Source organism: Stegostoma tigrinum, chromosome 27, assembly GCF_030684315.1.
Source record: "Stegostoma tigrinum isolate sSteTig4 chromosome 27, sSteTig4.hap1, whole genome shotgun sequence".
NCBI classification, from domain to species: domain Eukaryota; kingdom Metazoa; phylum Chordata; class Chondrichthyes; order Orectolobiformes; family Stegostomatidae; genus Stegostoma; species Stegostoma tigrinum.
The window spans coordinates 23,538,129-23,553,166 of NC_081380.1; the positions used below are offsets into that span (position 1 = coordinate 23,538,129).

At 40.2% G+C, this 15,038-nt stretch overlaps 1 protein-coding gene across 3 annotated transcripts in view; it reads right to left on the minus strand.

Moving 5' to 3' along the window:
• usp32 (ubiquitin specific peptidase 32) overlaps window positions 1-15,038 on the minus strand; it is a 210,533-nt gene that overhangs the window by 32,422 nt on the left and 163,073 nt on the right. For 2 of the 3 annotated variants that reach the window (XM_048557263.2, XM_048557261.2), the window contains exons 16-20: window positions 11,832-11,949; window positions 9,923-10,077; window positions 9,758-9,839; window positions 6,804-6,878; window positions 2,405-2,543 (exon numbers count right to left, since the gene is read on the minus strand). In XM_048557263.2, the coding sequence (XP_048413220.1) occupies window positions 2,405-2,543; window positions 6,804-6,878; window positions 9,758-9,839; window positions 9,923-10,077; window positions 11,832-11,949 (569 nt within the window). The remainder of the gene's footprint in view (window positions 1-2,404; window positions 2,544-6,803; window positions 6,879-9,757; window positions 9,840-9,922; window positions 10,078-11,831; window positions 11,950-15,038) is intronic. The other variant, XM_048557262.2, reaches the window with a different exon arrangement.

A 15,038-nucleotide genomic window follows, 5' to 3' on the forward strand; every position in this document is an offset into this window, starting at 1 on the left:
TAAAAATAAAAATGTTTTTACTACTTCTCAACACAAATACAAGTACACTAGTAATTCACCTGTAAGCCTTTCCAAAATGGTGTACAAAGAAAATATTCATTCTATACTTTGTACAACAAATGTCAAAACTGCAGGAAATTTGAGTTCATGACTGTGGAATAGCTGCAGCCCAATTAATACATATTCATTTTCATAGCTTTCATTGGTCTGCAGAGAATCAAACAAATGGCAAGTGTAGTTCAAACTATCTTATCTGACTTCCAACAAATCCAAAAAATGACACCTTACAAGATGACCAAAATTACATTTCAGCCTTTTTTCAGTAGTCTTTATTCAGGGTGTCTTTTAGAGTAGACACACTTTCTGGTCAACTTGGATGAGTGGTAGAGAATGGGGAGAGAAATCATTACAAATATTCATGAACAATTCTAAACTGAAAAAAAACTTGAAAACACCAGTTGAAATGTGTACTGTAAACAGAAGATAATTTGCAGAATTCTGTTATGCCTCTCCCCATTTTGCTTATTTCTATTAAAACATTTCCTACTCTTTCAGTTTCCTGCTCTCATGAAGCCAGTAATGATAACCCATCTTTTTAAGAGATAGAGATGAACCAGCTGGATTTCCTATCATTTTCCTTTCTTATTTCAAAAGCTCAGCATGTGTAGGTTTCCCTGTTTTCATTTGAAATACTTGTTCTAATATAATCACTGCACACCAGCACAGTATAAGAATGAATATTAAAGCCTTATGTGTTATCATGTACATGTGAAATAATTGAAGAAAAGAATCTTGAAATAAGAGCTGGGAGCATACAAAGAAACTGTCGAACTGTTACAAAAACCTCTGATTCACTCATGTCCTTCATAGAAAGGATCTCACCATTCTCACCTAAATTACCAATGACTTTCAGTCACAGGTCAACATGGTGGAACAGTTTTCTAAAGTGATCATGTACGACACTCAGAAATAGCAAGAATTGCAGGTGCTGGAGTCAGAGGTTACAGTGTGGAGCTGGAGGAATACAGCAGGCCAAGCAGCAGAGGAGCAGGAAAGTTGAAGTTTTGGGTCAGGACCCTTCTTCAGAAATGGGGAGGGGGAAGAGGTAAGGGAGCTCAGAAATAGAGACAGAGAGGGAGGGGAGGGGTGGGCTGGGGATGCCAAGTGGGATGGTGATAGGAGAGTGCAGGTAGGGAGTGGTGGGGATTGGTCGGTGAGATGGGAAGGTAAGGACACCCCACAGCCCAAGAGATATTTCCCTTTCCACCCCAACCTGCCTTTCAAAGGGGCCACTCTCTCCACGACTGCCTTGTCTGCTCCACACTCCCCACTAATCCGACCACTCAACACCTTTCCCTGCAACCGCAGGAAGTGCTACACCTGTCCCTCCACCTACCCTCTCACTTCCATTCAAGGCACAAAACAAGCCTTCCATATTAAACAGGGGTTCACCTGCATATCCGTCAACTTAAGTGCATATGCTGCTCCTGATGTGGCCTCCTCTACATTTGTGAGACCAAGCGGAGACCATTTTGTACAGCATCTGTGCTCTGTGCATAACAAACACCACCTTCCAGTCACAAACCATTTTAACTCTCCCTCCCACTCCCTGGGCGTCATGTCCGTCCTGGGCCTCCTCCAGTGTCATAACAACACCACCCGCAAACTGGAAGATCATACCTTCTCTTCCATCTCAGGAGTCTACAGCCCAATGACCTAAACGTAGATTTCAACAGTTTTAAAATCTCCCCATCCCCAGCCTCATCCCATGTCGAACCCTCCCTCTCGTCCCCACCTCCTTGACCTGACACAACATGTTCATCTTCTCTCCCACTTATCCGACCTACTCACCTCACTGACCTATCACCATCCCTTCTGTGTTCTCCAGATCCCCCTCCTTTTGATTTCTGAGTTCCCTTTCCTCTCCCCATTTCTGAAGAAGGGTCCTGACCCAAAACATCAACATTCCTGCTCTTCTGATGCTGCCTGGCCTGCTGTGTTCCTCCAGCTCGACACAGTGTTATACAAGACACACAATGTGAACAACGAAGCATGGGCAGTAAATGCTAGCCTTGCCAGCAGTGCCCACACCTCAACCATTAAACATATCCTGTGATGGTTGTCAACTACTTCTGTTTGGATAAAAATTTGACAAATTCTTCCTATGTGACAGGACAGTTCCAATTTTCAATGAAACCCACTCTGGATAAACACATCTAGTATAAGTGTAATTCTTTTCACAACTGTAGAATATTTTGTTTGAACAGCATAAGGTACATCAAATTGCATGAAGTAAGGAAACAGGTGGCTTTTTGTATGAATTGGAATTGAATTTCCAAAGATTATGAGACTGGATCAATGGTGCATTTCAAGTTCCACAGATAGATTGAACGAAAATCCTTACCTGTTGAGTTCATAAAGATGTCTCCCTGAGATGAAGTATCGAGTGAGTGGCTGTGTGTTACTGACACACTGGATACTAGAATTCATAAAACATGTGTTTCCCAGATTACTTAACCCTGTTGCACCTTTTTCAGTTGGAACTAGAACAAAAGAAGTGTTACAGCTAATTATGTGATTCAGAACAATAAAACAAATAAATAAACATAAGCAAATAGTCAAATATTGAGAACAAAAACAAACACGAAAATATAACTGCCAAGTGGACCTGCGCAAATAAATGATCAATAACAAGATGAAATGGTATCCACAACTGAGGAAGATCTAAAATTAAGTAAAACATACTGACGACCTGCAGTTTATGCAAGGCCAACTGAGATGTCATTGATTTCTTTTTAAAAAAAAGAACTACCCTGCAAGATAATAAAATGTGAGGCTGGATGAACACAGCAGGCCAAGCAGCATCTCAGGAGCACAAAAGCTGAAGTTTCGGGCCTAGACCCTTCATCAGAGAGGGGGATGGGGGGAGGGAACTGGAATAAATAGGGAGAGAGGGGGAGGCGGACCGAAGATGGAGAGTAAAGAAGATAGGTGGAGAGGGTGTAGGTGGGGAGGTAGGGAGGGGATAGGTCAGTCCAGGGAAGACGGACAGGTCAAGGAGGTGGGATGAGGTTAGCAGGTAGTGGGGGGTGCGGCTAGGGGTGGGAGGAAGGGATGGGTGAGAGGAAGAACTGGTTAGGGAGGCAGAGACAGGTTGGACTGGTTTTGGGATGCAGTGGGTGGGGGGGAAGAGCTGGGCTGGTTGTGTGGTGCAGTGGGGGGAGGGGACGAACTGGGCTGGTTGAGGGATGCAGTAGGGGAAGGGGAGATTTTGAAACTGGTGAAGTCCACATTGATACCATATGGCTGCAGGGTTCCCAGGCGGAATATGAGTTGCTGTTCCTGCAACCTTCGGGTGGCATCATTGTGGCAGTGCAGGAGGCCCATGATGGACATGTCATCAAGAGAATGGGAGGGGGAGTGGAAATGGTTTGCGACTGGGAGGTGCAGTTGTTTTTTGCGAACTGAGCGGAGGTGTTCTGCAAAGCGGTCCCCAAGCCTCCGCTTGGTTTCCCCAATGTAGAGGAAGCCGCACCGGGTACAGTGGATGCAGTATACCACATTGGCAGATGTGCAGGTGAACCTCTGCTTGATGTGGAATGTCATCTTGGGGCCTGGGATGGGGGTGAGGGAGGAGGTGTGGGGACAAGTGTAGCATTTCCTGCGGTTGCAGGGGAAGGTGCCGGGTGTGGTGGGGTTGGAGGGCAGTGTGGAGCGAACAAGGGAGTCACGGAGAGAGTGGTCTCTCCGGAAAGCAGACAGGGGAGGGGATGGAAAAATGTCTTGGGTGGTGGGGTCGGATTGTAAATGGCGGAAGTGTCGGAGGATAATGCGTTGTATCCGGAGGTTGGTAGGGTGGTGTGTGAGAACGAGGGGGATCCTCTTGGGGCGGTTGTGGCGGGGGCGGGGTGTGAGGGATGTGTCGCGGGAAATGCGGGAGACGCGGTCAAGGGCGTTCTCGATCACCGTGGGGGGAAAGTTGCGGTCCTTAAAGAACTTGGACATCTGGGATGTGCGGGAGTGGAATGTCTTGTCGTGGGAGCAGATGCGGCGGAGGCGGAGGAATTGGGAATAGGGGATGGAATTTTTGCAGGAGGGTGGGTGGGAGGAGGTGTATTCTAGGTAGCTGTGGGAGTCGGTGGGCTTGAAATGGACATCAGTTACAAGCTGGTTGCCTGAGATGGAGACTGAGAGGTCCAGGAAGGTGAGGGAAGGTGAGGTGCTCCCACGACAAGACATTCCACTCCCGCACATCCCAGATGTCCAAGTTCTTTAAGGACCGCAACTTTCCCCCCACGGTGATCGAGAACGCCCTTGACCGCGTCTCCCGCATTTCCCGCGACACATCCCTCACACCCCGCCCCCGCCACAACCGCCCCAAGAGGATCCCCCTCGTTCTCACACACCACCCTACCAACCTCCGGATACAACGCATTATCCTCCGACACTTCCGCCATTTACAATCCGACCCCACCACCCAAGACATTTTTCCATCCCCTCCCCTGTCTGCTTTCCGGAGAGACCACTCTCTCCGTGACTCCCTTGTTCGCTCCACACTGCCCTCCAACCCCACCACACCCGGCACCTTCCCCTGCAACCGCAGGAAATGCTACACTTGTCCCCACACCTCCTCCCTCACCCCCATCCCAGGCCCCAAGATGACATTCCACATCAAGCAGAGGTTCACCTGCACATCTGCCAATGTGGTATACTGCATCCACTGTACCCGGTGCGGATTCCTCTACATTGGGGAAACCAAGCGGAGGCTTGGGGACCGCTTTGCAGAACACCTCCGCTCAGTTCGCAACAAACAACTGCACCTCCCAGTCGCAAACCATTTCCACTCCCCCTCCCATTCTCTTGATGACATGTCCATCATGGGCCTCCTGCACTGCCACAATGATGCCACCCGAAGGTTGCAGGAACAGCAACTCATATTCCGCCTGGGAACCCTGCAGCCATATGGTATCAATGTGGACTTCACCAGTTTCAAAATCTCCCCTTCCCCTACTGCATCCCTCAACCAGCCCAGTTCGTCCCCTCCCCCCACTGCACCACACAACCAGCCCAGCTCTTCCCTCCCACCCACTGCATCCCAAAACCAGTCCAACCTGTCTCTGCCTCCCTAACCGGTTCTTCCTCTCACCCATCCCTTCCTCCCACCCCTAGCCGCACCCCCCACTACCTACTAACCTCATCCCACCTCCTTGACCTGTCCGTCTTCCCTGGACTGACCTATCCCCTCCCTACCTCCCCACCTACACTCTCTCCACCTATCTTCTTTACTCTCCATCTTCGGTCCGCCTCCCCCTCTCTCCCTATTTATTCCAGTTCCCTCCCCCCATCCCCCTCTCTGATGAAGGGTCTAGGCCCAAAACGTCAGCTTTTGTGCTCCTGAGATGCTGCTTGGCCTGCTGTGTTCATCCAGCCTCACATTTTATTATCTTGGAATCTCCAGCATCTGCAACTACCCTGCAAGAATGTTTTGATCCCATTACAAAACACCATTAAACCCAATAAAACTACTTAGATTATTTCCACCGACAAAGCTATCAGGAATCACATTCTTAATTCTTTTGTGAAGTTTCAGAAGATTAAAAATGTGGCATTGCAAGTTGTAGGTCTGCTCTGTATTAATACTTTTCATGTGAACAAAAGAAATCGGATAGATTTTTTGCTCAATATAAGCTTTGTGAGCACATTTCCCCAAGATATATATAATCTTAAGAATCACAGTATTCCCAACAACTCCAGCCTTGTTGCAAGCGAAATGTTTGTTTGAATATGTATTACACACTAAGCACTGCAGTCGTACATATTTAATATTCCAACTAAAACAGCTCATTTTCGCATCTATATGAACCAAGCCTCACTGAGCTATATCTTTCTATGTATTAGAACAGAAATTAGTAATACAAATAACAATTGTGGGGTCAATAGCAAAAACAACAAATTTATCATACATACTTATGGCCATATTGAAATGATTTGCATTTATCTGAATGAGATTACATAATTAGTCACTCAGAAGTAAAGATCTTGAATATTGCTTTTGAAGCTTTTCAGCTTGTCCTCATTAGGACAGATAGAAGTTTACTCTGGCTGAGGACCCGCCATGGAGAATTCACCTGGGAATTGTTGTCCCCATGTTTCTCTAACTCAATAAAAGGCAACACGTCTATGCATTTTCCTTCCAGACATGGAACACTGGTTTCTGCTTATGAACATACATAGCTTCTAGCAAGTGTAAGTGAGCTTTAGTAAAATAACTCATTTGAAGTTGCTAGAAGCTATATACATTTCCCTACAAGGAAAAGGAATGCCAGACATTGTTTAACTCAAAAATAGGGACAATGTTGTCGAAGACAGAGCCTCAACCAATCAATATCCTTTTCTCATGAAGTACAAATTGTCACTCCCTTTGACATCCTTACATTGTCCTGATAATTGGACGATGAAAATCTTCAGTGGCTTTTTTTTCCAATGTTAGTAATGCAATTGCAATGAGAAATAATTATTCCCAAGTGAAAAGGGAAGAGCCAATATTTATAATGAAGTATTGACTGACATTAGAAAACATTTTAAATTTATGCTCCTTTTTATATTTTTCACTTTTAATATTTCAAGTCAAAAGTTCTTAATTTTAACTTAAAGAAAGCCATCAGTTAACGATAATTAATTGGAAATAAACAACAAATTTGCTTGCTTCAGTTTTAGTAATTGCGAAACTGAATTGCTCAGTGACCCCACAACATGAAATGAATCAGACCACCTCAGAGCTGAAGTTCTATATTTATACCTACCCTTGTGTCTGTCCATTTTGCTACTGTTTGCAATGAATGACATCTCCTCCGGCCAACTCATATCTTTGTTGCGAACTATTATAAGAAATGCAGGATATCAGGCTGGTAGTACTGTAACAATGCTCATATTTAAGTAACTGGAAAGTCTGTTTTGACATAAAATTTAGAACTTATGCTTTGCAATTCTTTTTAAAATCTTGTTTTTGTTCCATGCACATAACACAGCTAACCAGATGGGTCAATTTTTATTTGCTGGTTACTGTCGGTGTTTAGCTGGCTGTTAGGAAAAGGGGCAATAAGATTTTTTTTTTAAAAAACCTCAGTAAAAAGCTGATCCACTAATTCTTTAATTCCTTTATATGGGGAAGATTCAGAAATAACTTGATATCTCTCCTTAATAATATAGCTGAGATCAAAAATGCTCCTGGATGAACAGGCCTGGACTGACCTCTAACAGTCTGTGATTCAGAACACAAATTTAAACAGGTAGCACCATCATGCTACTGGCAGACTTTTTCAGGCCCTCAAGCCATTTGTACTATCCTGCCGAAGGGTTGTACTGTTGTATAGTACACAAGCTGTGTTAATTCATTGTTACTTAGAAGTAAGATTGCATACATTTGTGTCTAATGTTCATTTTAAATGAATTATGCAAAATTCCTAACATTAAAAACTTCACAATTATCTAAAGGTTCTATATTGTTACAGTATATTTGATACAACTTCATGAAAATAAAATCATTAGTAGTTTTAATTATATTTCACTTACTACCCAAATTATACAGATGCGACCATGTATTGAGCTAGTTAGAAAATAAAATGTACGCTTGACCATATGAAGAATCTGCAAATTCTGCTGACAAATATCTCCTTTTCAATGCTGCTCGAAAATTTTGGCATTCCCAACATGATCAAGGAAACACACAAGCATAAGACTGCTGCAATTCAAAAGGAATCTAAAGCACCATGACCACCTTATGGAAACTAGAAATGGGCAGATGACACAGTGCCTGAATTACTAGAACTGAACAGATTAAAAAGTTCATAACCAGGTAGTCACTGAAAATAAAAAAGGAAATTACATGTATTTTGTAAATTATTAACCATTTAGTGAGAAAAGTTGTGTGTTGCTTTTGTGGAATTGAAAATTTGATTGGCAGGAATAGTTCCAAGTTACGAGGAATTGGATGATTAGCTAATTCAATACATTGCACCTCCAAATGTAGAAGGAAGAAGGACAGATCAGAGAATGGACTATAAAATGGGTGTACTTGTACTTGGGGAGGCCATGATATGTCTTCAAATAAATTCATGGGTTAAAGCTTGGAATAAATTCTCAGGCTTCCAGTCATAACTGTCTGCCTTGGCAATGTGCAGAAGTCAGCATCAAATTATATTCAAATATTTAATTTTTGTTGCAGGGAGGAGCAGATCACTTTGGATAGGTTTTCAAGGTTTGCTATCACAATGGGGTTTTCCAGTTCGTGTGTCTGTACATTTGTCTCTACTGCAGACTAATTGACTGATATTGATTGCCACGATATGTCAATTTCAGTATTGCCAATGTCAAGCAACTACCAGAATAGTACAGCAACTAGGAGGGTCTTCATAATTTGTACTTCTTCCAGAAGTTCCAATGTTCCTAATTAATGATTTCTAGACATGTGAATTTTACAGTGAACTGCAAAGTTATTCTTAAAACTTCAACAGCACACCAAGTATAATAATCACAAAACATGTGATTATGTTTTTGACTAATTGCTTGAAAATGCATGCCCAGACAAAAAAACTCAGGCTAATGAGTCTGTGAACTGCATAATTGGGATTTCAGAAAGGCTTACGTAATCTGCACAGCAGCAACATCTATAATTTGGATGATGCTTTTAAAAAGCAAATCTAGCTAGTAATTACAAAGATAACCTGTTCTATAAGCAATGGTTGTATATCAGAAAGCAGCAGACTGTAGACTTATCCAAATCAGGTGATTTGAATGTAAACAATTAGATCTAGTTTTTAGGATTAGTTATATTGCATTTCAGAAATGAATAGTACACCATTCACGTATTATTTAATACTGCATTGAAAAAGATAACAAAGAAAACGCGAAGAATCACACCGCCAAGTTTACTAGATAAAAGAAATAAAAACCAATAAAAACAACTTGCTGTGGGGAGTAATGGGAAATAACAGTATACCATCACAATGGAAAGCTGATCTATACTTCACTCCGAAGGGATAGATGGCAGAATTTATGGCTGAAACATCTTGTTAATGAGTGTAGCCTAAGTGTAATGATTTTACGGACAATCATTCTGCCAAGACTACATGGGAACTTGAAATGCACCTGTCTAGAATACAGTGAACTGTTTTATTTCCCTAAAAAGGGAAATATATACTGGAATCAGAAACATTCTAGAGAAGGTTCATTAGGTGATCCCACGCTTGGAGAGATTTTCTTAGGAACAGTGGTTGAATAGATTGGGCAGTTATTCATTGGAGTTTAGAGGAATGATTCTCAGGAGGCATGACAGGGTAGATGTAGATATTATTTCCTTCTCAACAAGTTTAGTTAAATTTCACAAGCATTTTATGCACATTCACTAAACAAAGTCAAGACTCTCAAAGATCAAATGATTAGAGATGAGATATAAATGGCCCAATTAAATCAACGGAGGAATGAGATTTGTCTCAACATTGGTAGTCCCGCACAAAATACTAGATATTCATTAAATATTAAGAGCAATGTTATTAAGCAGAAATGGTAAGCTGGAGAATGCAGTTTCTAAGGCCAAAGACATGTTTTAAAATTATTTTACCCTGTATTGTGTCAAGGAGATTTGAAATGAATCACTGCCATATTGAGAATTGAAGTGTTCATTTACACCTGGGATCATCAAATATATCAGTTAATTTTAATGATCTTTGTGCTTTTCTCAAAAATATTGTCTCTTTACCTTCAATTACCAAGTGCTGCTCATCTAGAATTTTCAAATCTTCTAATGTGTGGTCCTCATCGTCCAGTAGTGCCAGGTAGTTCTTAAAAAAATGTGTACGTCATATTAAATGATCATCTCAACAGAATACAATCAATCAACCAAATACTGAAAGTTCTGTTTTACCTCACTGTTGTATAGCCACAGTCGCATGTCTTCCTCTTTTATTCGAAGCCGCTGAGATAAGTATTCATGTATATCTTTTATTGTTTGCATACGGCTGAAGCAGCCAGTGTAAGCTAACACCCGTTTCATTGGAGAAGATGGTGAAGGTACATTTCCTAAATTCATAATAAATACATTAAGATGAAAGCATACTAGTCACAATACACAATAATTAAACATGTTATGCTACTCGGATTGGGGTTGGGCAGCCAATTCCTGATAAGCATTGAAAATGGCACTCTGCAACCATACAATGTCTTGCTAACAAATTAAGTTAGACAAGGTCAGTCCACCTTCATAATCATTGATATCATGAGTTTCAACCACTAACCAGACTTCAATAAATAAAATTAATTTTAAGTACAGTCAACAACTGTCCGTGTCAAAGAATTGCAACAATGAGGCTAGCCAATAAATTTTGTTTCCATTTCAGTATGTGACTCAGTTAACACGGTAATACAAAACAGGCTCCATAAATTTCAGATTCAGACTGCTTTGTAAGTCAATTTAATTGCTAATAAAAAATGAATAATAATAAAACAAAATTGTATTTATAAAATATTTTCTACATGGCAAGGAAATTGATGATAAAACCAATTTAAGCATAGCATCTTATTATTGTACTTTTAAATCAAATTATACTTGAAGGCAGTTCAACACATCTACAAAGTTTAAAACTTTATCTTTGATAACAGGAACTTCAGGTCATTGTTCAATCTGCAGTTGCCATCTGGTGTTCTTATATGATCTGAAATCTACTCAACCAATGGGATAATACATGAAAAGGATAATACCCTTAACGTGTCTCATAATACAATAAAATTAAGCAGGTTACATTGAAAATACAATTTACAGAAAGAACCAAATCTCAGTCATGATATGAGGTTACTAATAGGGAAAACTCTTCCTGAGGGGATGTTAGTAAGGAACTGCAAAATGTCTGAAACATTACAAAAAGTCAGTTAAAAGGTAGAATTCTCACAGATTTGGTAATGATGATCTGGGTAGTAGAGGGGGGGAAATTTAAAATTAAAGTGAATAAAAAATTACAACTCATGGCAAAGAGTAGATCAACTTCTCAAGTTTAAGATGATTTGTAAATTTATCCACTGAAAACAGCCCAGTAAGGCTAAGAATCTAATTTGTGAACAATTTCTAATTGTTTGAATAACACAATTCTCTAGAGAATTTTTCAGCACGTATACAACAAAAATATGACAATAAGGGATAGAATTAGTGAAACTTAGACTTTAAGTAAAATAAATCAGTTAAATCACAAATTTAGAGGTACAGATGCAAGATTACAGCAAGAAAATAGATTGGATTAAATTTAATCCAGAGTTCAAATTCATAAAAATCATCATGGAGTAAGTCTTTGAAGTTCATGAGGTCTTAACAAATTTCTCAGGCTCAGAAACTCACAAAGGACCACATCCACTCAATAGTACCCCAAGTATTGTAAGTGCAGGTAGTCTTGTTATGTCTCAGCTTTCTGAATCGTAAACTTAATTTTGAATACTTTCATTTCTGGTTCAATTATCCACTCAGCAGTTAATAATGGAATTGGATTACTCCTACGCAATGGTGGTGGTCAGCGAACATTCTGTTTTTGAATGATCTTGGCACGGTCACAGTTTACAGATAATTGATTTCACGTGTAAAATTTGTGCGGGCATGGTCTTCAGTTTGTAGACCAAAATCATCTGCATTTTGAGAAACCCCCAATTCAAAACTATAATCTTGGTTTGAAAATACAATGCAGATGGAATTAGCAGTCAGCAAAGCAGAGAAGTAATTGCTCCCTTTTCTTGCTGCAGTCTTGCATTACCTCCAGATGCATGTTGAGGAAATGTTCTTAGGCTCATCATACCCATATTCATCCAAATGTTTGACTGCTGTGTACGCGTGGCTGGTTGTTGACGCAAGAAAAGTAGGTAACGAGGAAACAATTCCAGTTCTGCTTCATTACTCGCTGTGTTTTTAATGACCTAATTAAGATGTTAAAAAAGAAATATTAGTAGTTACTGTTCTGACCACATTGTTACAGCAATTTTTTTGAAGTGACAGAGAATCTGTCAATATTTTTATACCTGCCACATAAATACCAAGATTTTGGATGCAATGTGCCTGAGACAGTGAATTGGAACAACTGTTTGCTTCACAAAAAGCCAGAACTGCAATATTAAATATTTCAGATTTTGCAAACAGCATTAAGCAAAGCAAAGTAAAATACAATTCAGGAGCACCATTAATATTGCTGTGTTGCTAAAAACTGGAAATTTCTGTCAGCAATTTTATACTCTGACAAGGGTCAATTATGAAATCATACAGCAGGTGATTACCCATCAAATAACAACATTTCTAACATTAAACTAATCAGTATTCAATTCATGCTGTTACATTTTCTAAAACTTTAGTTATTTGAATGAATTATTATAGAAAGCACAATAATGCGTGCAACATCCCAATTTTATCAACTTCAGTAACCAAATAGACACTATTTACTCTCTATTGTTTTTCCTCAGGGAAGACATAGTATAGGCTATCGTGAAGAAAGGGGATTATTATTTCTTGACTAAATCATTAAAGAGTGTGAGGATTTTGTGGTTTCAGTACAATACTACACCGTTTGCTTTATGTGCACTCCAGGGTAGCTTACACATCTTTGAAAATGTTTTGCCACAATTCTGTGGTCTTTACAGTTTATTGGTGCATGACACTTCTACATACACCATGCATGGAAAATACAGCCTAGTAACATAGTAGTAATGATATTTTACTAATAAGATGAACAGCATACAGTTCGGAGAAAGAGTCACGGGACCCGAAACATTAACTCTGTTTTCTCTTTCACAGATGCTTGCCAGACCTGCTGAGCTTTTCCAGCAACTTTGTTTTTGTTACTAAAAACCCATATGTGTTTAAACCTCAGTTGTAAAATGTGATTTAAACCTAGTAAATTACCATAATAATCTGCTAACTTGTGAAAACATACTAATTTGTTCATGTCCTTCCAGTCAATGTCCTGCATGAGAATTAACCTCCTAAGATTCATTAATTCTTTTCTTTACTTATTCACAGATGTAGGTGCTGCTGTCTGCTGGCTAGCATTTATTGCCTTGGAGCAGGTTGTTGTTTGCTGCTTTCTTAATTGTTGCATTCTGGCATGGGTACATCTGCAGGGCTATAATGCACGGATTTACAGGATTTTGAGTCAATGACGGAATAGTGAAATAAAGACAAAAATAGAGAGCTGGTGAAACAAGGCAATTCTGACAACGGGTCATTGAACTTGAAACATTAATGAATTTCTCTCTACATACATTATCAGGCTTGTTGTGTTTCTCCACAGTTTTTCTTTCAGATTCCCAGTATCCGCAGTTCTTTGCGCTTTAATAAGGAACAGTGATACTGAATTCTGATTAGATATATTTAGAGAACTTTTACTTTGAAAATTCCTACCCAGGAGCCTCCTGTTTTCAAACAGGCCAGGAATCCTTGTAGCCAGTAGGGGAACAGGATCAACATATGAGCCACACTGAGCTTTGCAGCAAAAGTTGTTCCATATTCATTTTTAATCCTACAATTCTCCAAGCTCTCTATTCAGCTTAAATGAGTTGGATCACACTGAAGTCTATGACTTTAAAGACCTTTATTGAATGTTTATCAGAGAGGATTTGCCATCAGACTTTTAATTTCTGAAGCAATTACTTCAGAATCAGCTGCATCTGGATTTACACACGTCCAACACGCAATTCCAGTCTGAAAAAATTGGTGATTTGATCATTGAAATATCTGGGCCACTATTCATAGTGGCAGTATGGCTTGGAGATGAACTTACAGGTGGTGGCATCCCATGTATTTGTTTCCCTTGTCCTTTGAGATGGTAAAGACCACAGGTTTGGAATGTACTAAGGAGATTTGGTGAGTTATTACAGTGTAGCACAGACTGCTCCCACTGCGCATGACTATGCAGGAAATGAGTGAAGGTGTTCAATGACTGGCATGTCAATCAAATGAGTTGCTGTGTCCTGGATGGTGTCAGGCTTCAAGTTTTATTGGAGTTGCATTCATCCAGGCAAATGGAGAGTATTCCATCACACATCTGATTTCTGCCTCGTGGACGGACTGGGGACGTAGGAAGAGAATTACCATAGAACTTTCACAGCCTGAGCTGCTTTTGCAGCCTGATTATTTGACTGGTCCAATTCAGATTCTGGTTAGTGATAATCCCATGAAGGAGAAATCATATCCAACAAGTTTGCTCGAATTCTTTGAAGAGATAACAAGCAGGATATATAAAAAGGGAAGCTGTGGATTACTATGTTTGGATTTTCAGAAGGCATTCAATAGATGCCACACAAGGGCCTACTTAAGACCCTTTACTGTTGGAAGTAGTGTTATAGCATGAATAGAAGATTAGCTAAGAGTCAGGATAAGGGTGCATTTTCAGGAAGGCAACCTGTAACTTAAGGAGGACAGTCAAGTTGAACACTTTTTCTTTATTTCTTCATTCTGTACCTTTATACTTTATGTCTTTGTTTACTTTTTGTGTGTTTTAAGATGTTGAAGAGAGTGGTGACACTATGCAGCGCTTTGCACTGTATTTTGTTACATGTGACAATAAATAAATCAAATCAAAAAACTAGTGCTTGCTGGGATCAGTGCAGCATCCACAATTATTTACAATATATATTTATGGCTTGGATGAGATAAGTACATATACTATAGCCAGGTTTGTGAATGATAAAAATAGGTGGAGGGGTAAGTGTCGAGGATAACAAAGAGTCACGAAAAGAAGACGAGAAGTTAAGCGAGTGGACAAAAACTTGGCAGATTGAATATAAGGTGGGGAGATTTGAAGTTTTGCACTTTGGCAAAAAGTTAGAGGAGCTGAATATTATTTAAATGGAGAAAAACTGCAGAAAGCTTGTGGAAGTTAAGTCCAGTCTTCACAATAAGGATACCCTTCATCATGTTGTGTGGTATGACAAACACATTAAATGGGACAGATTTCAGACAGATGTAGGAACTGGTCATCGATGAGACAGTGTTAGCCATCAACAGCAGCAGAATT